At 65.2% G+C, this 23,743-nt stretch overlaps 3 protein-coding genes across 8 annotated transcripts; 2 read left to right on the forward strand and 1 right to left on the reverse strand.

The window, feature by feature from the left end:
- The first annotated feature begins 484 nt into the window (after positions 1-484).
- TAF10 (TATA-box binding protein associated factor 10) lies at positions 485-3,210 on the forward strand. Its single transcript, XM_048866078.1, has 5 exons — positions 485-683; positions 1,094-1,251; positions 1,636-1,700; positions 1,864-1,978; positions 3,017-3,210. The coding sequence occupies exons 1-5, from the start codon at positions 500-502 to the stop codon at positions 3,104-3,106; spliced, it is 612 nt and encodes a 203-aa protein (XP_048722035.1). The 5' UTR covers positions 485-499; the 3' UTR covers positions 3,107-3,210.
- An 821-nt stretch (positions 3,211-4,031) lies between these two features.
- Positions 4,032-15,113, reverse strand: ILK (integrin linked kinase). 4 transcript variants are annotated; one of them, XM_048855020.2, is made up of 13 exons: positions 14,987-15,113; positions 12,368-12,464; positions 10,024-10,189; positions 9,532-9,627; positions 9,314-9,410; positions 7,531-7,614; positions 7,162-7,247; positions 6,379-6,488; positions 6,181-6,308; positions 5,334-5,455; positions 5,162-5,261; positions 4,907-5,037; positions 4,032-4,739 (listed from the first exon to the last, which is right to left on the reverse strand). In XM_048855020.2, the coding sequence occupies exons 2-13, from the start codon at positions 12,454-12,456 to the stop codon at positions 4,590-4,592; spliced, it is 1,359 nt and encodes a 452-aa protein (XP_048710977.1). In that variant the 5' UTR covers positions 12,457-12,464; positions 14,987-15,113; the 3' UTR covers positions 4,032-4,589. The 4 variants fall into 4 exon arrangements, with proteins under 4 accessions (XP_048710977.1, XP_074981531.1, XP_048711057.1 ...); XM_075125430.1 differs by having other exon boundaries at positions 14,973-14,991; XM_048855100.2 differs by lacking the exon at positions 14,987-15,113 and adding an exon at positions 13,550-13,718.
- Positions 15,114-15,584: 471 nt separating this feature from the next.
- RRP8 (ribosomal RNA processing 8) lies at positions 15,585-23,507 on the forward strand. 3 transcript variants are annotated; one of them, XM_048856907.2, is made up of 8 exons: positions 15,585-15,729; positions 17,637-17,784; positions 17,986-18,277; positions 18,752-19,184; positions 19,325-19,454; positions 19,600-19,706; positions 21,866-21,962; positions 22,427-23,506. In XM_048856907.2, the coding sequence occupies exons 2-8, from the start codon at positions 17,686-17,688 to the stop codon at positions 22,538-22,540; spliced, it is 1,272 nt and encodes a 423-aa protein (XP_048712864.1). In that variant the 5' UTR covers positions 15,585-15,729; positions 17,637-17,685; the 3' UTR covers positions 22,541-23,506. The 3 variants fall into 3 exon arrangements, with proteins under 3 accessions (XP_048712864.1, XP_048712959.1, XP_048713049.1); XM_048857002.2 differs by having other exon boundaries at positions 15,600-15,752; positions 22,427-23,507; XM_048857092.2 differs by lacking the exon at positions 15,585-15,729 and having other exon boundaries at positions 17,669-17,869; positions 22,427-23,507.
- Positions 23,508-23,743: the final 236 nt, after the last annotated feature.

Raw genomic sequence — 23,743 nt, forward strand, 5'->3', positions numbered from 1 at the left:
ACCTGGAACAGCCCCCCCCGAACAGAGAAGCCTGCTCCCTTCCCCCACCTGGACCAGCCCCCCCAGAACAGAGAACGCTGCTCCCCTTCCCCCCCCCCGGAACAGAGCATCCTGCCCCTGCCCCCACCCCTACCTGGACCAGCCCCCCCCGAACAGAGAACCCTGCTCCCCTCCCCCACCTGGAACAGAGCCCCCTCCCCCGGACACGGCACCCCGGGCCCCCGATGCACTTCCGGTCTGCGTCACGTGGGGCCCGCCCGGCTGCGGCGCCATGTAAGGCGGGTCCCCGCGACTCTATGGTTCCGCCGGGCGCCGCTCTGCTCCCGGCTCGAGAGCGGGCGGGAGCGGAACCCGCGTTCTCCAATCAGAGAGCAGCAGAGCGGGAGTTGCTTTGTATGACAGCTCTCTTGGCCAATCCAGGCGGCAACGCTGCGCAAAGCACGTAGCGCTACGCACCCGGCGCAGGCAGGGAGGCGCGCGAACCCCGCCCGGCCCCGCCATGAGCGGCAGCGCGGAGCCTGACCCCGCCCCCGCGGCCCCGGCGCCCCCCGCCCCGGCCCCGCTCCCGGCCGGCGAGAGCAAACCCAGCCCGGCCGCCGCGGGCAGCGCGGCCCCGGGGCCTCCTGTGCCGGCGGGGGGCGGGGCGCGGGGGGCCGAGGGGGGGCCCGGCGGCCGGGGGCCCGGTGAGAGGGGACTCTGGCGGGCGGGGGGCCGAGGGGGGGCCCGGTGAGAGGGGGCGGGGACCGGGCTCCCGAGGGGGAGGGGCCTGGCGGGGGGGACTGGGGGGTGGGGCGCGGGGGTCAAGGGGGGGAACTCTGGGGGGCGGAGGACCAAGGGGGGGCCCGGTGAGAGGGGGCGGGGACCGGGCTCCCGAGGGGGAGGGGCCTGGCGGGGGGGACTGGGGGGTGGGGCGCGGGGGCCCGGTGAGAGGGGACTCTGGGGGCCGAGGGGGGGCCCGGTGAGAGGGGGCGATCCCCGGGCGGGAGGGGCCCGGCGGGGGGGGCTCCCGAGGGGTCGGGGCCCGGTGTGGGGAGGGGCGCGGGGTGTTGCTGCTTGTCCCTGGCTAGCCCTGACCTGCGTGTGTCTCTCTCAGGGCCCATCTCCACAGTGGTGGCTGCAGCTGCCTCCGACGGGCCCATGGCAAACGGGGTCTACGTGCCCCCCAGCGCGGCCAACGGAGATGTCAAACCCGTCGTCTCCACCACTCCCCTGGTAGACTTCCTGATGCAGCTGGAGGACTATACCCCCACGGTAGGGGCTCTGGGAGCTAGGACTCCTGGGTGCCATCCCTGGCTCGGGAGGGGGGTGGGATCCAGGACTCCTGGGTTCTATTCTCAGTGCTGGGTCTGGGGATTGGGTGTTTGAGCCGTGTTAGTCTGTATTCGCAAAAAGAACAGGAGGACTTGTGGCACCTTAGAGACTAACACATTTATTGGAGCATGAGCTTTCGTGAGCTACAGCTGAACTGAGCTATAGCTCACGAAAAGTTATGCTCCAATAAATGTGTTAGTCTCTAAGGTGCCCCAAATACTCCTTTTCTTTGAGCCTTGTTAGTGCCACTGTGTGAATGGTTTAGGGCAAGGGGTGGGAGGTAGCTAAAAGCTGGTCCCTTTTAATACTTTCCTGTCTTCCCAGATCCCAGATGCTGTCACAGGCTACTACCTCAACAGAGCTGGATTTGAGGCCTCCGATCCACGCATGTAAGTGATGCATGGTTCTATTTGGAAAATCCCCAACCACCCTGAGTAGGAGACCCCCTGTGTCAGGTCTTTGTGTTGTGGGGTCCAGCAGACACTCCTCAGCCCTGGCTGCTCATGCTCGGTGTTCTGTCTCAGGCTGCTCCGTTGCTTTCTCTGACTGCAGCATTCGACTCATCTCACTGGCTGCCCAGAAGTTTATTTCAGACATTGCCAACGATGCCCTGCAGCACTGCAAGATGAAGGGCACAGCTTCTGGCAGCTCCCGCAACAAGAGTAAGGTGAGGGTCTGCCCTGGGAAGGGGATGTGAGGGGACAGTCAGCGGGGCTGGGTATGACCCTGTCCCAGGGGGGCTGTTCCTCTGGCTTGGGCGCAAGGCCCTCCCACAGTGGTGGCCAAATTAAATTCAGCAGGGTTAAATGCAGAGTAAAGCCACTGGAGAACAGTACACCTCACAGGGTTTAAATTGTATTGGCTCAGGGAAGGGAGCTGGGTGTCAGTGCAGGCAGTGGAATGGAGACCTCTGCTTCGTGTACAGCTGCAGGCAAAACAAGCAAACCATGTTTAGCTGTATAAGGAATAGGATGGAGAATATTCTAATGCCTTTGAAACAAGCTGTGATGTGGCCCCCTCTGGATGCTGCTGGACTGGTACCCTGTCTCCCACAGGGTAGGGCGGAACGAGAGGGGCTCAGAAAAGGGCACCAGGAATGGCCAAGGGCCTGGAAAAACTCTTCTTTCTAGTATGCAGTGTTGGTCCCAGGATATTAGAGAGACAAAGATATTAGAGAGGTAAGGTTTTTTATTGGACCAGCTCCTGTTGATGAGAGAGTCGAGCTTCCACAGAGCTCTTCTTCAGGTCTGGGAAATCCAAACCAAGCAAAGCTTGTATTTAGCTGTGACACTTGGAGTTCATGTTAAATGGCTGTCATCAGGCTGGTTTGGATTTCTTGCATGATTTCCAGGTAACTTTCCTGACTGACCTTCTTCCAGTGTGTGGGTGCACGTGGTGATTTCTTGTTGGAGTGTGTGGTTCCTTAGGCTTTCTGAAGTCCAGCTGCAGAGCTGTAGGTAGTGGTCAGAGGGGTCTAGCCACTGAGATCTCTGGGGACGATGTGCTGTTTCTTGCCTTTGCTCAGGAAGTAAAGGTCACTGTTAGAGCTGTTGAGCTCTGTGTAAGCTGGATAGCTTGTCTCTCTCCAACAGAAGGTGGTCCAATAAAAGCGATACCTTCTCCAAGGAGAGACAAGGTTGGGGAGGGTGAGGGTACCTGGCAGCAGCTCCCCTACTTTTGCTGACCCTGCCTCCTGTCCCTACAGGATAAGAAGTACACACTGACCATGGAGGACCTGATGCCGGCGCTTGCAGAGTATGGCATCAACGTGAAGAAGCCGCACTATTTCACCTAGTGCCTGAACTGAGCCTGCAGGCCATGCCTTGGGCCTGGCCCCTCGTTGGGTGAAAGCAGGAGCTCTTCTCTGGTCTGTTATTAAACAGTTGATTTTGGCTGGTGGTTTGTGTGTGAGGGGCTTTTTGCTTCCTCTGGCAGTGATAATGCCCTGCCCTGGCCCAGGGGTTGGTGTCAGGGGAACAGCCCTCAGGCTCTGCTCTGGGAATGGATATGCCATTCACTGGGCCTGTGGGGGGGCTGCTTGTGCAGGTGCTGTATGTCAATGCAGGGAGCTAACCTCATCCCCACACACTGGTGGGGGGAGGGTAGTGGGCTGGAGAACTCCCCCCCCCCCCCCCCCCCGGGTTCTGTGTCTAACACTTGGGGGCAGCAACTGGGCGTGTTCAACTGGGGGTGGCCTTGGGCTGGGACTGGGAGGTGGGTGCACTTGACCTCTGGATCCTACAGATGGTGCTGCTGTTGTGGGCCTGCAGGCCAAGTGGCTGAACTTTGGGGGCTCCCCATGCCCTGCATTGCCTGGTGCCGGGTATGTGGAATGAGGGGCTGGCCCCACCCCATAGTGCGGAAAGGGTTGTGCGAGCTGTGTGCATGGCTAGGTGCTCCCATGGCCCACAAGGGTAAGCAGTGCTCGAGGTTCATGGTGCGGCAAGAGCCCAGCTCCTCCTCAAAACTCCTGCTGAGCTCCCTGGCCTGTGATCCTTCCCTAGTCATGGGGGCACCTCTGGCTCTGGAGGCCACAGCAGGGAGAGCCCTCTGCCCCAGAGGACAGCTGGAAGATTTGTGTCCCCCTAGCCAAGGCCAGACAGGCCCATTGTGATCACTAGCCTGACCCCCTCTCTAACAGGCCTGAGCCCTTCCCCCAAGAACTCCTAGAGCTTCTCTTTGGGAACAGTGTTGTCGCCAGGTGAGTGACACAGGGCCAGTTTTCATAACAAATGTTTATTTCAGATGCTGGCAGCTCTTCTGTGTGGCCTGGCTGGAAATGACTTAAAGGTGAAGCACAAAGCCAGAGCAGCACTAGGTGCAGGCAGACAAGTGAGGCCCTGTCCTAGGGGGAGACCACTGGGACAGGGGTAATTTATATATAATATAAAGAGGGGTGGGGCATCGTTCTGGGCCCGTGAGAGCGAGGAGAGGCATAAGGTGCTGGGTGGCTCCAAGGCCTGACCCTAGCCCTGCGGCTAGTAAAAGCCACCCTCACCCCTTAGCAGGTGCTGGCTCAGGCCAGGCCTTAGGGCCAGCCTGTACCCACAGCTGTGGGGGAGGATGGAGGTGGCTGCTGTGCAGTGGGTCCTGGAAGCCTCAGGGTTGGTGTCTGGAGCAGGAAGCTTGCAGGGGAGATAGCACCATCCGTACCATGGGTCTGTGGCCGGCTCAGGTTGCGGGGTCTGGGAAAGCACCAGCACCGCCTGCTGGGAAGGGCGGGGCACCTCCTGAAGGCACTTGGAGGGGGCAGCAGCAAGCAGCAGGGGGCCTGGCCCCTATTTCTCCTGCATCTTCTCCAGAATGGGGACGATCATGTCGAATTTGGGCCGTTTCGCAGGGTCCTCATTCATACAGATCTTCATCAGCTTGCAGATGTGGGGGGAGATGCCAGGCGGGATGGTCGGGCGCAGCCCCTCCAGGGCCACCTGGGGGCAAGCAGGATGAGAGCTGGGGACAGGCATGCACCAAGGCCACAGCCCCCTGCTGGATCCTTCCCACCCACTCCCCGTGGGCGACATGAGGAGCTGGGCCTGTCGGACACCCCAGCCTTTCCAGTAAACGTTGGAGGGCTGGGCCCTGCCTTCCCACTCACCTTCATGCCAATCTCCATGTTGGACAGGTCTGCGAAGGGCACCTCACGCGTCACCAGCTCCCACAGCAGCACCGCAAAGCTCCACATGTCAGCCGAGCGCCGGTTGATGTCCTCAGGCTTCTTCTGCAGTGCTGCAGGGGAGCCAGCGGGGGAGCGATGAGCATGGGGGGGAGGGGTCGGGAGCACGCACCTCAGGAAGGGGCAGCACAAGGAGATAGCAGCCCCCTGCTACCCCCACAGGTGCTTGGCACTCACCCTCAGGCGCCACCCAGGCTGGGGCATACATCCTGCCTGGGCACTGGAAGGAGAACTTCACATCAGCCATGCTGATACGCGCTGTCATGTCCTCGTCAATCTGCGGGGAGAGAGGTGGTCAGCCAGCAGCCTGGCCCCCGAAGCGCTGAGAGCCCCGTCCCCCTGCACTCACCATGATGCTGCGGCTGTTGAGATTGTGGCGTGGGATGAGGGGCTCCAGCGTGTGCAGGAAGGCCATGCCCCGGGCAATGTCCAGAGCAAACTTCACTGCTTGCATCTGATCCACCACAAAGTCTGCAGGGAGACAGTGAGCATCAGCGCTGGGGGGTGGGATGTGGGGCTGGCGATGGACGGACAGACAGATGGACAAGGGGAGCAGATACAGGACTGAGGCTGGTGCTGGGGAAGGTGGCGAATGGGAGGGGGGCATGCAGGGCCATCCCTAGCTATTCTGGGGTCCTACTCAGCACCCCCACCGTGGGGGGGCTGGCAGACCTCTGTGAGGGGAGAGCGGGGTGTTGGCCCCTGGACTCCGTGGGGGCATGGGACTGGGATGGTTTGGGGGATGGGGGGAACCACTCACCAGCAGTGCGGCTGGGGCCGGGTTGCTGTACTTCCCGCTGCCAGTGAGTGCAGGCCCTGTCCTACTGCAGAGTTATGAGTGGGAGGCGGAGCAGGGGCGGGGGCTGGAGCAGCATGCTGCTGCGCAGGGCACCAGGAAATGTGGTGCCCCAAATTTCCTGGTGCCCTACACAGCTGCATACTTTGCGTATGGCTAAGGACGGCCCTGGGGGCATGTCTGTGCTGTGTGTGTAAAACACAGGGTGAGGCGCCGGAGGCTGGGCCTGGATAAGGCAAGTGTATCATGGGCTACGACTCTTCCCCACCCCCCAGCACTGAGGACCAGGTAGGACAGGCCCCAGGGGTGAATTCTGGGCCAGTTCTAGTACCAAAGTTGTCCCCCAGTAGCGATTTTCATTAGCACTTCCTCTCCCCGCGTTCCCTGCCCTGACACTCACTCGTCCCCTCGTGTAAGACATTGTAGAGGGAGCCGTAGGGCATCCAGTGCGTGATGATGATGGGGTGGGGGGCGGGGGGCGACTGGCAGGCCCCCAGCACCGGCAGAACATTGGGGTGTGAGAAGATCCTGGAAGAGAGAGGAATGTGAGAACAGTGGGCTCCCCGCCCCTGCCAGCCCCAGGCTCCCCAGCACCTACCGGAGCTTGGGATGCTCCTCATTGAAGTCTCGGCTTTTCCGCGTTGTCCAGTCCCGAATTTTCATCACTTTGATAACGATGTCATTGCCCTGCCAGCGCCCCTTCCACAGCTGCAGGGGGACAGAACAGAGTCAGCTGGGGGTGGGGTGGAGCTGGGGACAGAGCAGAGACCAGACAGGGTCAGCTGGGGGCAGGGTGGGGAGACCCAGGGAAGAGCCAGGACGGGGGCAGGGTGGATGGGGGGAGATAGGGACAGAGAAGGGATGAGACAGGGTCAGCCGGGGTATCAGTCAGGGATGCGGGGAGCCGGAGGGCAGGGCAGAGCTGGGGGAGAGCAGGGACGGAACAGGGGATGGGGTTATCTGGGGACTAAGGGTGGGGTCAGAGGCTGGGGTGAGCCGGGGGACAGCAGACCGGGGTAGTTGGGGACTAAGGCTGGTCAGGGTTAGCCAGGGGGCAGGGACACAGCCTGACTGGTAGGTACTTACATGCCCCACCCCCACACTGGCAGCGGCCATGTCCCATTCGTTAATGGAGTCTCCTCTCCCACCCCTGAGGGAGAAAGGGAAGGGCTCCTACCCCATGGCCCCGAGGGGAGTTGGGCAATGAGATGCTGAGGGCTGGTCCCAGGCCCGACAGCATCCATGCTGCACCAGGGACCTGCGCAGGAAGCATCCCCACTGTGGGTCTGGCCCCCTCCCCCTGGCCAGGCCCCCCTGCTGTGGCTGCCTGGAGAGTCTCCTATGCCCCGCCCCGGGGCCCACCGCAGAGGCTCCCGCCCACCTCTCCTGACTGGTTCTCGTTGAGTTTGTGACCCAGGCTCAGCTGCTTGAAGTCTATGCCTGCCAGTTTGTTCAGGGTCCCGTTTCCTGCCATGAGAAAGGGAGACACTGTCACACCCCAGGGATCCCTGCATGCAGCCCTCCCCCTGCCATTCTCTGTGCCAAGAAGAGTGAGGGGGGGAGGAGCTGGGGGATCCCCACAATACGAATCAGCTGCCCACATTCAGTCTCCCCCACCCTGAGGCTCCCTCCCTGATGGAGAGACTTTGCCCTCCTCCCCCTACACAAACCCACTGGAGGTGCCCCAAGCAGCCTCCTGGGAGACACCCACACGTTCCTCCCCAATCCCAGCCAGGGCCCAGGTCCTTACGGGGCCGCGTGCGGGTGGTGCCCTTCCAGAAGGTGTCCTTGTAGGGGATCTTGGTCAGGTTCTGGCCCAGCTTCTCTGCACGCTCTGGGGAGATGGAGACACTCAGCACTAGGGGGCTGGGGTGGAGCAGCCAGAACTGAACCTGAGGGCTCTTGTGACCGGTAATTTTTGCCTGCTGGAGAACTAACTGCAGCAAATCGGTCAAGCAGTTTTCCTACAGACTGTGAAACCAGATGCCAGAGCAGCACCTAGTCTGCGCTGGGCCAGGCAGAGGCCAAGCTGACATGGCTCAAGGGCCGTGAGGTGCCCTTAACGTGGGAAAGAAGCTCCCTATGTCAAGTCTGGCCGCACAGAGGTGGGTTTAACTGGTGGACGAAATAATAAGCTGGACTATGCTGGCCCTTTGCCGTCTCCACTGGGGTATGAAAAAATTCTCAGCTGCTCATTCCTGCTCCCCGGCCAGCCCTCACTGGACCTCTTTGATTGTCAGAGGCATGTAAGAGCCGTTCTGTCTCCCACCCTTGTGTTACTTTCTGCCCCCCATCCCTTTCTTGCTTTTCACTGGATCCTGAAATCAACTGTACAGCACACATCAGCCCAGGGAGATGAGACAGCCCTGCCCTGCCTGAGGAGAAATGATCCAGCTGAGCGACATTCCTTGCACGAGCCAGGGTCCAGAGCTACATGGGTCGTAGTCAGGAGCCACTTCCTCACTGTTCCATTGTCCTACTGGTCTTATAGATGCCTTGGGAGGTCATGGAAGCTCCTTGGCTGGAGGTTTCCAAAGGAGGCTGGAGCCAGCTGTCTGGGATGGGTTAGACCCAACAAATCCTAGTGGGCCCTTCTAACCTGCGATCCCAAAGCATCCAACAGCCGCCCAGTGTTCCACGAACCGCAGCGAAAGCTGTATGCCCCCACCTTTTCTATCCTTTCTTCTCCACGCTGGGTCTGTTTCTAACAAACAGGAGAAGTGGATCCCTTCGCAGAGCAGGACAGAGTAAAATTAACCTCTTCCTTTCTCGCAAAGACAGGTGGCTGGTAAAATAAAACTCACATAGTCTGCCTCCAAAATGACTCAGGGTTTGATTATGCAAAACAAACACAAGGTCAGTTTGGCTTGTTTTGGTTTCTTGTTCTCTCTGGGTTTTGATCAACAAACTTCCAACTTCGGAATGGATGCACTGGCATCTGCTAGGAAGAACAAAGCTCTGAGCCTGGGTACTGTTCTCAGGTCGGACCATGCTCTTGGAGAGCAATACAGCAGAGCCCTGGGGTAGCAACAGAGCTGGGGGAGCATGGCAAGATGGGGGTGGGGGGGTGGCAGGATCAGGAACGAGGGGGGAGGTTGGAGACAGGATAGTTGGGGGGGGTGACTTGGTGGTGTGGTTGGGGCAAAGGGATTGGGGGGTGGGGATCATTGGAGCAGAGGTTGGAGGTGCAGGGCAAGGTGGGTGGTCACCAGGGGGTGAGGGTGCAGGGCAGGATGGGGGTTGCAGGGGTGAGGAGTGCAGAGCAGGATGGGGGGTCACCAGGGGCAGGGGGTGCAGGGCAGGTGGGGTGCAGGGCAGGATGGGAGGGTCACGGGGGGGGGTGGGCATGCAGGGTGGAATGCGGGGTCGCCAAGGCAGGGGGTGCAGGGCAGGATGGGGGGGTCACGAAGGGGTGGGGGTGCAGAGCAGGATGGAGGGTCACCAAGACAGGGGATGCAGGGCAGGATGGGGAGGTCACCAGGGGGTGGGGGTGCAGGGCGGGATGGGTGGTTGCCAGGACGGGGAGCTCCTACCTTTCAGCAGTTCGCGCAGTGGTACCTTGGCCTTATCCACAGGCATCTCGCCATATTTGTTGGAGATGCTGACGAGGGCCCCGCTGCTCACCAGGTCCTGGGGGCAGGGACAGGGTGAGAACTTAGTGCCCAGCCCCCACTCCCACCAACCCCTATCTTCTGCCCCCCCGCCCAGTCCCCCCATGCCACCCTGCCACCACCCATGGGGCCCTGCTCACCTCGGCCACCTGGTCATGCCCCCAGAAGCAGGCGTAGTGCAGCGGCGTGTTCCCATGCTCGTTTACTGCGTTGATGTCTGCCTTGAACTGGATCAGCTGGGAGGGAAGAGACAGCAGCCTCAGCTGGGGGGAACTTCGGGGACACGCTCCCCCCCACCTCTAGACACCCCAGCTCCAGCCTCTCCACGCTGGGGGAAAGGGCAGGGGACTGGCTGGGGGGAGGGGGCTGCCAGCAGGGGGACAGGGAGGAGGGGGGAGAAACAGGTGCTGAGTGTAAAGTGGATGCTCCCAGTAGGGGGTGCTGCAGGGAGGGGGCAGGGCACCGGGGTGGGGGCGGGGAACTATCCCCATAGGGGGTGCTAGCTGTGGGGAGCCCCAGCATAGGGGCGGGGGGCTGGCTGAGGGGCTTGGCAGGGGAAGCCCCCACACAGGGGCGAGGGGTGGCTGGGGGGCTCAGCGTGGGACTCAGCAGGGGGCAGCACCACCCCCTACCTTCTGCACAATGTCCCGGTGCCCGTGGCTGGCTGCCAGATGCAGCGGGGTGTCGTCGCCGCGGTTCATGACGTTGATGCGGGCGCCCCGCATGATGAGCATGTCCACCACGGTGGAGCGGCCCTCACGGCAGGCCCAGTGCAGGGGGCTGAACCCGTGGTCGTCCCTGGAGAGGGAGGGGGTGAGTTCTGGGGAGACAGGGCCAACACCATGCTCCAGCAGCCCCTCCCCTGCCCGGGCTGGTTCAGGGACCCCCAAGGCGCATGCATGCATGGGTGCTGGGAGCAGGGAGCCAGCTGGCCTGAGCCCCATGCCTGTGGGGCTGGGTGGCAGGGAGCAACCAGAGAGGGAGGGGTCACAGATCAAGGAGGACGGGAGGGGTAACAAGGCAGTATGGGGGGGAATCAGGCTGAGTTTGGGGAACCCCAAGCCCTGGCAATGGGCTGTGGGAAGTGAGGGGTCTGGGGGGGGCTGTCTCCAGTCCTCTCTCGACCCCCAAGCACAGGGGGATCCGGCGGCCCTGTCCCTGTCCCAGTCCCAGCTGCTCTCGGCTGAGTCGGCCTGGAATCCCCCCACCCCCCTGCCAGTAAGGGAGGCTGAGAGAGGCCAGACCTTAAAAGGAGATTCCATTCTGGTGGGGGGGGAGCTCTCCTGCCTGGCTCAGCCCCCGCCCAGCTCAGCCCCGTGGAGTGCACCCTCCACCCAGCCTGGTCCCACAGCCCCAGGAAGGCCCCCCACCAGTCCAGCCCCAGAGAGCTCCCCCTCTCCACCCCACCCAGCTCCAGGGAGCCCCTCCCCAACCAGTCCAGCCCCACAGCCCTGGGGAGCCTCCCGCAACATGTCCAGCTCCATAGCCTTAGGGAGCCCCCCCCATCCTCCACCCAGTCCAGCCCCACAGCCCCAAGGAGCTCCCCCCTCCACCCAATCCAGCCCCACAGCCCCAGGGAGCCCCACGTTGCCCTGCCCACAGCTCTGGGGGCTCCCCCACCTGGCTATCTGAGAGAGTGCCTGCCCCCCGTGGACACAGCACTGGTGACCCGTCCACACTCCACAACCTCTCCTGCAGCTCCCCATTCCCCACCCTAAGCCAGCCCCTGCTCAGGGCCCTGCCCCGATACACCTGCCGCCCGTGTGCCCAGACTAGAACCGACCCCAGGGCCCTGCCCCCCACCCCCCGTGTTCCCTCCAAACACAGTGACAGCTAAGCCCAAGGGGTGGGAGCATGGGGGACAGAACAGACCCAGGGTATGCAGCTCCCTGCCCGACCCGCCACAGCCCCTCAGGAGCCCCTGGGGCTGGCATCTGCCAGGGAGCAACCGACCCAGTGCCTGGCTGGGGACTCTCCCAACCCTCCCAGGGCGGAGCACAAGCCAAAGGGGGGCCGGGGAGGCAGCAGCGGAGCTGCACGAGGGAGCATATGGGGAACTAGTGTTTGTCCCCAGGCCCCTTCACTCAGCCCTGGGCCCCTCCCTGCTGCGGCACCTGTCCTGCCAGACCCCCCGCCCCAGCTTCCAGCCCTGGGCCCCTCCCTGCTGCGGCACCTGTCCTGCCAGCGCCCCCCCAGATGCCAGCCCTGGGCCCCTCCCTGCTGGGGCATCTGTCCTGCCAGCTTGCCCCCTCCCCAGCAGCCAGCCCTGGGCTCTTCCCTCCAAGGGGACCGAGTCCCGGGACAGAGCAACAGAACAAAACCTGCCCCACTTGGCTCAGCAGTGGCTCCTGAGGGGCTGAGCCCTGGGTGTAGGGAGGCTGGGGGCAGTGGGATGGATGCGGTGGGGGCAGCGGCTTGGGGGCAGCCCCTGTGTGCAGGGTCAGGCAGAGCTCTGATGATGGGGTAGGGCTGGCTCGGGCACGGATGGATCAGACGGACCCGAGACGCTTCCCTGCAGGATTTGCAACACCAGCAGCTCACTAGCTGCACGCTAAACGGCCCAGGCTGGGCTCCCGGGGCGAGCAATGCTACCAGGCAGGGAGACCACTGCACCTACTGCCTGGCCCAGGAGCCATCGCTCTGGCTTGGGCACAAAGAGAACAGCCGATTCCCTCGGGCCCCAGCCCCCTAAGGGCCCCCCAGGGCCAGAAAAATGGCGCTGCCCATGCCTGGGGGCCAGAAGCCAGCTGCTCCTCCTGCGGCCCCAGCTGCAGGCATGTGCTGCTGAGCCCGTGCCTTAGCGATGTCGTAACTTCCTGCTCCGGCGGAGCGCTGAATTCCTCCCTTCCCGCAGGCTGCTGGTGGGGCGCAGGCGGCCGAGCCGCTGCGTCACTTACAGCCCCAGGTAGCCCAGCTGAGCCCCCTCCCTGGCAGGGTGCCCCCCCCCGTGCAGGGTGCCACGCCCGCCCCAGTCACCCCTGGTTCAGGTCGTTCTCAGTGTTGTCCAGCCAGAGGCGCACGGCCACGGCGTTGCCCTCCCGGCACTGCGTGAAGATGTCGTCCATCCCGGCTCCTGCAAGGGAGAGGGGCCCCGTCAGCAGAGATGGGAGCTGGGCCCCACGGACCATCCCAGGGACTCTGATCCCATTTGCTGCCCCCCACCAGGCCTGGCCCTGCAGCCCATCCCCTGAGCTCCGACCCCCTTCCTCCCCCACTGCCCCAGGCACTGCCAGACTCACGGCCCATCCTGCAGGCTCCAACCCCATTCCCACCTCTGCAGGACCAGCCCCCCCCAGCCCATCCTCTGGCTCTGTGCAACCCTGAACACTGGGGCTCTCCCAGGAGCCAACTCCCTCCCTTGTGTTGCTGCCAGTGAGGGGCTGGGGGCCCAGCAGCCCCCTCCTCTGCCTCATGCTGGTTCAGTGCAGCAGAGCTGGACCAAGGAGGTTCTGTGCAACGGCTGGCAAGGGAGGAGGGGAAGTTCCTGGCTGACACGGGTGTCACGAGTGGCTGTGCTCAGCCCCACTGTGAGCAGCTTCCCTTCCACAGGCTTATCTCTGCACAGAGCCAGCCACTCGCAGCCACCGGGGAGGATGTGTGAGGCCTTGGGGGCGGGAGAGCGTGGGGGACACTTCCTGCTGTGGTGGCCATCCCCCTTCCCAGCAAAACCACAAGAGGCCTGGCAAGGCCACAGGGCAAGTGGCTGGCACTGGGACACAGTGAGTGTAGAACCCAGGAGTCCTGATCCCCATCCAGTCCCCAGTGCCCTCCCAGAGCTGGGGAGGGAACCTAGGAGTCCTGGTGCCCGGCTTTTCATTGCTTGACCACGCTCCTCCTTGCCTTCAGGGCAGATGGGCACCCCGCCCTGCCAGGGACATGGTCAGCGAGCAAAGCGCTTCTGTAGCTAAAACCGTGGGGTGCAGGGAGTGGAGCATTACATTGGTTCCCTCACTCCCGACTCACAGCCCCTGCCCCCACAGCCCTGCCCCCCCCAGCTCTGCCAGTGCCTCTCACTCCCCCAGCAAGGGGGCACCCCACAATAAATGCTAACAGATGCTCTGCTTTCCTCTCCTGGGGGCAGCTTCTAATGCAGACACACAGGGAGTGCCGGGGACAGAGGGGAATCCAGGGGCCTTATTGTCCCCACAGAGCACATACCCCACAGGGACAGGAACCAGAGAGAGGGGAGCAGGGGGTGCTGGGTCACTGATCCCCTGGGCGTGATAAACAGCCTGGAGCCCCACCCAGTCACTCTGCCCCATCACTGTTGATCTGCAGCCTGCCTGCCCCATCTGTGCCTCATCCCCTGACCCTGGCTGTTTGGTCATGCGCCCCCAGCTCACCCTGTGCCCCCCCACTCTCCTGTCTGTGCCCACTCAACCATGCACCTGCCACTTGCTACCCCTGGGCTCGCTCGGCTGCGCCCCCCACTTTCCCAGGCCCGCTCCGCTGCGCACCCCCACTCGCCTTCCGCCGCACGCCCCCTGCTCTGCTGGGCCCTCTCCGCCATGGGCCCCCCACCCCAAGCTCTCCGCTCCGCCATATGTCGCTGGCTCCCCTTCTTGCGTGCGCCTCCAGCTCCCCCCACCCTCTCTGCCACCCCCCCCCTGCAGGCCCACTTGGCCGCACTCCCCCCCTTTCCAGGCCTGCTCCACCACGCGCCCCCCACTTCCCTTCTGCCACATGCCCCCAGCTTCCCCGGGCACGCTCTGCCACCTACCCCCCACCGGACCCCCCCCCACTCGCTTGGACCCCCTCCGCCACACGCCCCCCTCTGCCCTGGCCTCACTCCCCCATCTCAACCCCCCCAACCCATCTCTCCGTGTACCAGTGCCACTGTAGGGCCCCAAGCTGCCCTCGGTGCCCCTCTTCCCTGCCATACCCCCCTTTCACCCCTTGACCCCCCCAGCTCGCCCCATGCCCCCGTCCCCCCACTCTCCTCCCAGCACTGCATCCATGGGGCAGGGACTCGTTGGCCGCCCCCGCAAGCTCAAAATGGCCCAGCCTGCCTGGGGGCAGCATCAGCCCACGGATACACCCTCCCCCCCCGCCACTACTCGCCCGGCCCCACGGATACACCCTCCCCCCCGCCGCTACTCGCCCGGCCCCACGGATACACCCTCCCCCCCGCCGCTACTCGCCCGGCCCCACGGATACACCCTCCCCCCCGCCGCTACTCGCCCGGCCCCACGGATACACCCTCCCCCCCCGCGCTACTCGCCCGGCCCCACGGATACACCCTCCCCCCCCGCGCTACTCGCCCGGCCCCACAGATACACCCTCCCCCCCCCGCTACTCGCCCGGCCCCACGGATACACCCCCCCCCGCTACTCGCCCGGCCCCACGGATACACCCCCCCCCCGCTACTCGCCCGGCCCCACGGATACACCCCCCCCCCCCGCTACTCGCCCGGCCCCACGGATACACCCCCCCCCCGCTACTCGCCCGGCCCCACGGATACACCCCCCCCGCCCCCCGCTACTCGCCCGGCCCCACGGATACACCCCCCCGCCCCCCGCTACTCGCCCGGCCCCACGGATACACCCCCCCCGCCCCCCGCTACTCGCCCGGCCCCACAGACCCCCTCCAACATACGCCCGCCCCGCTCCCGGCCACTGCGCTCCAGGCGGCTCCGAGTCCGACTCGGGGAAGCGACGGGACCCGGCCCCGGCCCCGCCCGCGGAAGCGGCCCGAGCGTAGCGGCCCCTAGCGGCGGCTCTGGGATTTGCAGGGAGAGACCGCAAGGGGCCGGCCCCGATCCCGCCCCCCGCCGGCCCCAGGTTCCTCCCCCCGCCGGCCCCGATCTCGCTCCCGCCGGCCCCAGGTTCCGACCCCGCCGCAGGCCCCTCCCCGGCCTCAGGTCCCGCCCCCCCGCCGGCCCCAGGTTCCGACCCCCCGCCGGCTACTGCCCAGTCCCGATCCCGCCCCCCCGCCGGCCCCTCCCTGGCCCCAGCTCCCGCCCCCTCCCCGGCCCCAATCCCGCCCCCCGGCGGCCCCTCCCGGTCCCAGGTCCCGCCCCCCGCCGGCCACTGCCCAGCCCCGATCCCGCCCCCTCGCCGGCCCCTCCCGGTCCCAGGTCCCGCCCCTCCCCCAGCCGGCCCTTCCCCGGCCCCGATCCCGCTCCCCGCCTGCCCCAGTTTCCGCCCCCCCGCCGGCCCCAGGTCCCGCCCCCTACAGAACCCCTCCCTGCCCAGCGGGGAGGAGCCGGCTCCGTCCCGCCCCCAGCTCAGGACTTCCGGCCTTCAGGCTGCGGGGGGCCGCTCTAGCCGCGTGTTTCCACGGCTCTATGGGGCTGTGGGTGCCGCCGAGAGCGGCCACGTGAGGGTCACTCGGAGCAGGTCGGGAGCCGGGGGGGCTGCAGGTCGGGAGTGAGGGGCACCGGCAGGGGGCTGCAGGTCGGGAGTGAGGGGCACCGGCAGGGCTGTGGGGGGGCAGGGGGCTGCGGGTCGGGAGTGAGGGGCACCGGCAGGGCTGTGGGGGGGCAGGGGGCTGCGGGTCGGGAGTGAGGGGCGCCGGCAGGGCTGTGGGGGGGCAGGGGGCTGCGGGTCGGGAGTGAGGGGCACCGGCAGGGCTGTGGGGGGGCAGGGGGCTGCGGGTCGGGAGTGAGGGGCACCGGCAGGGCTGTGGGGGGGCAGGGGGCTGCGGGTCGGGAGTGAGAGGCACCGGCAGGGCTGTGGCGGGGCAGGGGGCTGCGGGTCGGGAGTGAGGGGCGCCGGCAGGGCTGTGGGGGGGCAGGGGGCTGCGGGTCGGGAGTGAGGGGCGCCGGCGGGGCTGGGGGGGGAGCAGGCGGCTGCGGGTCGGGAGTGAGGGGCGCTGGGGGGGCAGGGGCTGCGGGTCGGAAGTGAGGGGCACCGGCAGGGCTGTGGGGGGGAGGGGGCTGCGGGTCGGGAGTGAGAGGCACCGGCAGGGCTGTGGGGGGGCAGGGGGCTGCGGGTCGGAAGTGAGGGGCACCGGCAGGGCTGTGGGGGGGCAGGGGGCTGCGGGTCGGGAGTGAGGGGCACCGGCAGGGCTGTGGGGGGGAGGGGGCTGCGGGTCGGGAGTGAGGGGCACCGGCAGGGCTGTGGGGGGGCAGGGGGCTGCGGGTCGGGAGTGAGGGGCACCGGCAGGGCTGTGGGGGGGAGGGGGCTGCGGGTCGGGAGTGAGAGGCACCGGCAGGGCTGTGGGGGGGCAGGGGGCTGCGGGTCGGAAGTGAGGGGCACCGGCAGGGCTGTGGGGGGGCAGGGGGCTGCGGGTCGGGAGTGAGGGGCACCGGCAGGGCTGGGGGGCAGGGGCTGCGGGTCGGAAGTGAGGGGCACCGGCGGGGCTGGGGGGCAGGGGCTGCGGGTCGGGAGTGAGAGGCACTGGCAGAGCTGGGGGGGGCAGGGCTGTGGGGGCAGGGGCTGTGGGTCGGGAGTGAGGGAACCAATGTAATGCTCCCTGGTTCCAGGGTGTGAGGCTTTTGGGGGATTGTGTCAGATGTTGGTGCAATATCCTGGAGAAAGCTTAATAAATAGTTTTACCCCCTTTGGGGTCCATTATTTTTAAAATGTGGCTGTGTATGTGGATATGTCAACACTTACAGTGCGGGTGGTGCAGCTCCAGTGCAGGCAGGGAGTTCTCCCCTGGCTGGTGAATCCCGTCCCCAGGGCGCTGTCAGCTTGCTCTGGGGAGTGGATTTTTCACAGCGCTGAGCAACCTCGTTATCAGCCCTTTGAAGCCAACTCCAAATCCAGTTTGTGCCCAGTGTGTAGTTTAAACTGGGTTCTCCACTGACTGACAAAGAGTTTGTGGATAAATTGCCTTGTTTTAAACGGGCTCCAGCCTTTTTCCTGATCTACCCCAAGGGGCTGGTTTTGGTCCAGAGAGGGCCCCGATCCTTTGGGTACAGTTGAAGGCCTGGGCTCCTGAGGCCTATAGGCTGAGTGGCTGTTCTGAGCCGAAGCCAGCCTGAATTTGTGACCACAGAGGAGACCCTTGGCGGGGGGTGAAAGGCGGCTCCTGCCAGAGCACGTAGATTCTTGGAGTGTCATGTGGTGCCCTACGAAGGAAAGAGCTGGGGTCCCCCCTCACTGCCGACAGTCACTCTGTGCCCAGCACCCTGTTGTTGGGAATCGCAGGGACCGGGCAGCCTGCGCAGGAGGGGGAGATGTGGGTCTTGCCCACGAAATGCAGCTGCTGGGGCGCCCAGGGGAAATACGGGAGCCATTGGCCCTGACTCTCCAGGGAAACACAGCTTGGAGGCCTCACCACTGTTCTTCTGTTCTAGGCCAGTGGGAGCCGCCTGGGGAGACAGCCGGGTTCCTGGCAGCTGCACCATGTTTGACGAAGGGGGGTGGAACAAGGAGGATGACGGGGAGGCTCTCAGCCAGGCTCTCCTGCGCCCTCGGCACCGCCCTGCCCAGCACTGCACCCTGGTGAGCCCCCACCCCATCTTTCCAGAGATGTGGACTCATCTGGCGGGTGGCACGGATCAGGATGGGGGCAGGAGCTGAGGAGGGGGTAAGCTCCGTGGGCGGGCGAGAGGGGTGCCTTTTGCCTCAGGTGGGGTGGGAGCAGCGCAGACCCCTTGGGCCCCCTTAGCTCTGGGGGCAGCACTGATGCCCTGCTGTCTCCAGGCTCCTAGAGGCTCCTTGCAGAAGCAACGCAGGCAGCTCCTCGCGACCCTGCAGCGCCTAGAGGCCTCGAGCTGCACGGACCCTCCTCAGAGCCCTGGGCCCCTGTCTGGGGACAGCGAATCTGAGTCTGACTCTGCGGGCCGGGCAGGGAGGAAACAGCCCAGGAAACAGAGACAGGGCCTGAAACCCAGAGCTGCCTCCTCCCCCGGTGTTGCCCCAGGGGCTCCAAGCTGCTCCGGCGCTCCCCACCCAGGACCGGAGGCAGGCCCCGCTGGCAGGAGACGGAGGAAAGGTATGGAGCGGACCTGTAGAGCTCCCCCTCCCAGGGGGACTCCAGAGTGGGGGGAGCCAAGTCGAGTCTTGGGATCTTCCTGCAGGGAGATGCACCCGCCTGGGGCCACGTCTCAGGAGGGGGGACCGAGCTGGGGGGTCCGGCTGGGAGCAGCTGGCACTGCACCTGGGCCTTGTGGGCAGGGCTGCGTGGAGCAAGCAAGCCCTGTAGCAGAGGGGCTGGATGGGCTGTACCCTGAATTCCTTGAGCTGTGCGCACTGAGCGGGTGCCTCACCCTGAAGCCAGGCTTCCAGGCCCATCCCGGTGTTGCTACGTCGCTCGGGGAGTGGGACCTGTGTAGCCACCTCCAGCAGGCAGGCTGAGTGCGCCAACTCTCCTGTCGGCCTCGGAGCGTCCTCGCCAGAGCTAAGTGGTGTGGGGGCCGCTGGGCCAATGCAGCAGTTAAGCGTCAGCCTGCCCTGTCTCTTCCCCTAGATTCTGCAGCAGAGGCCCCCGGGGACAGCACGCCTGCACCCAGCAAAGAGCAGCCGAGCCGGGAGCTGGGCGCAGCCGCTGGCAGGCCGGTTCCATTGCTGACCAGGAAGCAGTGGAGGAACAAACAGAAGAATAAAAGGCGACAGAAGAACAAGTTCAAAGCGGGTGCGGGGCAGGATGTGGGGCAGGGGACCTCGGCACTGCCCGCGTCTGAGCTCTCGGGGGTGCTGCGGGCCCGGATGGAGGAGCGGCTCCAGTCAGCCCGTTTCCGCTACATCAACCAGCAGCTCTACATGTCCAGCAGCCAGGAGGCAGCCCAGCTCTTCCAGCGCGACCCTGCTGCCTTTGCCATCTATCACCGCGGCTTTGCCCGGCAGGTGGGGCGCTGGCCTGAGAATCCGGTTCACCGCATTATCCAGTACCTGCGGGGTCGGTGAGTGCAGGGGCCGGGTGGGTGCTGCAGGGGGACCTCGGCCCTGCGCAGGGGTCGGGCATGGCTGAGCCCTGGTGGGGACCCTGTGGCCAGGGTGGGGGGGTCCATGGCCTGGCACTGACTCTCTGCTTCCCCCTCAGGCCGGCCTCGCTGGTGGTGGCAGATTTTGGCTGCGGCGACTGCAAGATTGCGACCAGTGTCAGGAACAAGGTTCATTCGTTCGACCTGGTGGCGCTGAGCCCACGTGTCACTGTGTGTGACATGGCCAAGGTAGGGGAGGTGGGGGGGGTACCAGGCGGGGGGTTGAGGTTGGGCGTGGGCCTGCAGGGAGCAGGTACAGGTATGCGTGGGGGGGGGGGGTGTCTCCCTCTGTCACATTCCGCCCCGGGGCTCACGCTGCTGGTTGGCCTTGCAGGTGCCGCTGGCAGACGAGTCTGTGGATGTCACCGTGTTCTGCCTGGCGTTGATGGGCACCAATCTGCAGGAGATCCTGGAAGAGGCCAACCGGGTGCTGAGGCCAGGGTAACGGGGGCCTGGGATAACCTGGGAGGCCCTGGAGGGGCTGCGTGGCAGCACAATGCTGAGGGGTGGAGGCATAAAGCTGGAGCATGAGGGTGGGCCGTGAGGCACCAGGGCACAAACCCAGGAGAGCACATCTCTGACTGATGGGCCTGGCCTCCCGAATCACAGCAGGGTGCCAAGGGGGACAGAGTGTTGCTGGGATGCTGGGGGAACTCCTCCCCCCCCCCCCCCCCCCCCCCCCCCGGGCGGGCTCTGTGCGGCTTGAAAGCTGGTATCCCACACCAACCAAAGTGGGTCCAATAAAAGTTCTTGAGGCCTTGTGTCTCTAACCTCCCAGGACCAACAGCCACAGCTCCCCGCACGCAGCCACACTTGGGCTACTCTTCCACTCAAAGGGCCCATCACCTAGCCCAGGTCAGCTGCTCTTTGGGTTTCATGTAGCCAGTCCTGAGATAGACTCTTCAGATGTCAATGGGAGAGAGATTCCCCAGGTTAGAGCAGCCAGCCAGGCACAGGAAAGCGTTGCAGTCTTTGTTTTTTAAAGCTACTGCAGGCTCCGTACCCAGCAAGCTCCCTTTGTCCTTAGGACTAACCCGGGCTAAGCAGCTGGGGATCCCTGCTCATGCCGAGTCACCCCCGTGCGCCCACCTCCGCCTCTGCCCCCCCACCCCCGTCCAAGCAGCAGTGAGCTAGGTAGTTTGGTTAGTTTGGGAATTTTACCCTCCTCCTGTGGTGTGCTCAGAGGGGGGCAAACTCAGCTGTTGAGAGGAGTCCACTCTTCACAGCAGCAGGAGTCCTCTTGTTGCTGCTTTCTGAGCCCAGATGTGGGGAGTTTCCAGCTGTAGGATCCCCCAGAGCCCATTTGGGATCGGAGGGCTGCTCTTTGGGGGGGAAGGGTTTAGGATGGAGCAGCAGCTGGTCCCCACCTGTACGGAGACTTGACAGTCACACGGGCTCGAGTATTACAGTCCGACACACAGCACAGACAGTACAATGCAGCCAGCAACTCCCATATTAACACACGGCTGAGCCACCCCGATTCCAGCTCTGTCTCTGCCCGTGCCCAGGGCAGACACTGGAATCTGGGGATCAACGGGCATCTGGTCTGCCAGCAGCCTAGTAGCTGTGGCCACTCAGAGAGCAAAGGGGAGCAGGATAAAGCAGAAGCCGTGGTGGGGAAATCGCAAAGATGGGTGAGTGTGGGTGTGGGGGTAGAGGGACTGCTAACTGGGGGGTTAAAGGGGTGGAGGGGAGCTGCACAGAGCAGTAGCTGTGGGGGATACGGGCAGTGGCAGTGGGTGGCGGGGAGCTGCACAGAGCAGGAGCTGTGGGGGATTGTCACAGAGTCCCCGGGCGATGCTCTGGAATGGCTCCCTACAAAGCCAGGCAGGACTCTGGGGGAGTCTCCTCTCTCTGAGCAGCCTGTCTGCAGGACACATAGCTCACACAGCTTCCACCTTCCTGGGTCTGACCTCAGAGCATTCAGCCTCCTCTGCCCCTCCGGGCGCTTCCCACACTGAGTCCACCCAGGCGGGGTCCTGGGGAAGCCAGAGGGTCCTGCCCCCCAACTCCACAGTCAGATGTGATTCTCAGTTAGCCAGGAAAATAGAGGTTTATTAGACGACAGGAACATGGTCTAATACAGAGCTTGTAGGTACAGAGAACAGGACCCCTCAGCCAGGTCCATTTTGGGGGGCAGTGAGCCAGACAACCCCGTCTGCCCTTCACTCCATGTCTCCAGCCAGCCCCAAACTGAAACTCCCTCCTGACCCACCTCCTCTGGGCTTTGTCCCTTTCCCAGGCCAGGAGGTCTCCTGATTCCTTTGTTCTCCAACCCTTTAGCTCTCACCTTGCAGGGGGGAAAGGCCCAGGGCATCAGTTGCCAGGAAGACAGAGTGTCGGCCATTTATGTACCCTGGCCCTTTACTCTGCAACAATCACACCCCCTTATCCCACCCCCTAGAGACTTAAGAAATGCCTAGGGGAAACTGAGGCACCCCTACAGTATTCAGAGGAGATATTAAGAACAGTCCCACTTCGTCACAGGGATATGGGCACTGGCAGAGGGGTGGAGGATTGCTGCACAGAGCAGGAGTTGTGGGGGATACGGGCAGTGGCTCAAGGAACCAGCCCTCTCCCCTCACCTGGCATCTCCCCAGGGGCACGCTGAAGGTGGCAGAGGTTGCCAGCCGCTTCGCAGACATCCGGGCCTTTGTGAGCGCCGTGACTCAGCTGGGCTTTCAGATTGTCTCCAAGGTGAGTCCTACCCCCTCTCTGCGTGATGTGAGCAGGACTTGCCCCAGGGTCCAGCAGGGCAGGGTGGGGCCCGGGGGTGTGGGCTGCCATGGGCAGGGTGGGGCCTGCCTCTGCCCCTGAGCTGTTGCTGCCCCCTGCCCCTAGGACAAGGTAGGGCAGGGAAGCTTGCTGAGTTGCTCTTGGCCTGTGTCTGGCTAGGAGGCCCACTGGCAGGGCTGGGCTTTGGTGGCAGGTGCCGGGGAGGGGGAGGTTGTGGCGGGGGTGCAGCAGGGAGGTGGGTGGTAGATGCAGGGGGAGGTTGGGGGCTGGTGAGGAGCAGGTGTTGGGAGGGATAAGATGGGTTGTGGGGGTGCAGAGGGAGGTGTTTGGCAGTGGCAGGAGCCAGTGGGCAGAGGGCAGGGAGGTGTCCTGGAGGGATGTGCGGGGGCTGGCCTAGCGCCCATCAGCTGTTTCTCCCCTTGCAGGACCTGGGCAATCCGTTTTTCTATATGTTTGATTTCTCCAAGACGGGGCAGCCCCGGGCTGGGGGGAGCCTGCCTGGCCTGGCGCTGAGACCCTGCCTCTACAAGAAGCGCTGAAGGGCCCCTCAGCTGGTGTCTGCCTGGGGCCTGCACCGGGCCCGGCCTGCCCTGGAGCCCCCACCCCTGCACCGGGCCCGGCCTGCCCTGGAGCCCCCACCCCTGCACCGGGCCCCGGGGCAGGGCGGGGTGCCTGTGCCTGAATTCCTGGAGCCCCCACCTCGCCTGGCACCTCGCCCGGCACCCCGCCCTGCCCTGGGGCCCCTGCGCCTGGATCCCACCCCTGCGCCCTGCCCTGGGGCCCCCACCTCGCCCTGCCCTGGGGCCCCTGTGCCTGGATCCCACCCCTGCGCCCTGCCCTGGGGCCCCCACCTCGCCCGGCACCCCGCCCTGCCCTGGGGCCCCTGTGCCTACATCCCACCCCTGCGCCCTGCCCTGGAGCCCCCACCTCGCCCGGCACCCCGCCCTGCCCTGGGGCCCCTGTGCCTACATCCCACCCCTGCGCCCTGCCCTGGGGCCCCCACCTCGCCCGGCACCCCGCCCTGCCCTGGGGCCCCTGCGCCTGGATCCCACCCCTGCGCCCTGCCCTGGGGCCCCCACCTCGCCCTGCCCTGGGGCCCCTGTGCCTGGATCCCACCCCTGCGCCCTGCCCTGGGGCCCCCACCTCGCCCGGCACCCCGCCCTGCCCTGGGGCCCCTGTGCCTACATCCCACCCCTGCGCCCTGCCCTGGAGCCCCCACCTCGCCCGGCACCCCGCCCTGCCCTGGGGCCCCTGTGCCTACATCCCACCCCTGCGCCCTGCCCTGGGGCCCCCACCTCGCCCGGCACCCCGCCCTGCCCTGGGGCCCCTGCGCCTGGATCCCACCCCTGCGCCCTGCCCTGGGGCCCCCACCTCGCCCGGCACCCCGCCCTGCCCTGGGGCCCCTGCGTCCACATCCCACCCCTGCGCCCTGCCCTGGAGCCCCCACCTCGCCCTGCCCTGGGGCCCCCACCTCGCCCTGCCCTGGTGCCCCTGCCCAACCTCGGGGGTCCCACTCCATTTGTGGGGGGGGGGAGCTGTTGAGTCTCCTGGACTCGGCTGTGGGGGGGCAGTGCGAGGGGGGGGGGCTGGTGCGGGGGAGGCGGAGTGTATCGGCTGCAGTGTGTGTGTGTGCTGAGAGGAGGGAGGGGCGGTGCGGGGGGGGGCAGTGTGGGGTGGGCTGTGTGTGTGTCCCCCCCGAGAGGAGGGGGGGCGGTGCGGGAGGGCAGTGTGTGTGTGTGTGT

This window comes from Caretta caretta, chromosome 1 (genome assembly GCF_965140235.1).
Source record: "Caretta caretta isolate rCarCar2 chromosome 1, rCarCar1.hap1, whole genome shotgun sequence".
NCBI classification, from domain to species: Eukaryota; Metazoa; Chordata; order Testudines; family Cheloniidae; genus Caretta; species Caretta caretta.

Excerpts from the sequence above, each read along its gene's own strand:
- ILK (XM_048855020.2), bottom strand. The coding sequence starts at position 12,456 with ATGGACGACATCTTCACGCAGTGCCGGGAGGGCAACGCCGTGGCCGTG. Across the intron at positions 10,190-12,367 it reads GAGAACGACCTGAACCAGGG|GGACGACCACGGGTTCAGCC; the intron begins GTGACTGGGGCG and ends CTCCCTCTCCAG. Across the intron at positions 6,489-7,161 it reads ACGAGAACCAGTCAGGAGAG|CTGTGGAAGGGGCGCTGGCA; the intron begins GTGGGCGGGAGC and ends GTCCCCCTGCAG.
- RRP8 (XM_048856907.2), top strand. The coding sequence starts at position 17,686 with ATGTTTGACGAAGGGGGGTGGAACAAGGAGGATGACGGGGAGGCTCTC. Across the intron at positions 17,785-17,985 it reads CTGCCCAGCACTGCACCCTG|GCTCCTAGAGGCTCCTTGCA; the intron begins GTGAGCCCCCAC and ends TGCTGTCTCCAG. Across the intron at positions 21,963-22,426 it reads GCTTTCAGATTGTCTCCAAG|GACCTGGGCAATCCGTTTTT; the intron begins GTGAGTCCTACC and ends CTCCCCTTGCAG.
- TAF10 (XM_048866078.1), top strand. The coding sequence starts at position 500 with ATGAGCGGCAGCGCGGAGCCTGACCCCGCCCCCGCGGCCCCGGCGCCC. Across the intron at positions 1,252-1,635 it reads TGGAGGACTATACCCCCACG|ATCCCAGATGCTGTCACAGG; the intron begins GTAGGGGCTCTG and ends CTGTCTTCCCAG. Across the intron at positions 1,701-1,863 it reads GAGGCCTCCGATCCACGCAT|CATTCGACTCATCTCACTGG; the intron begins GTAAGTGATGCA and ends CTCTGACTGCAG.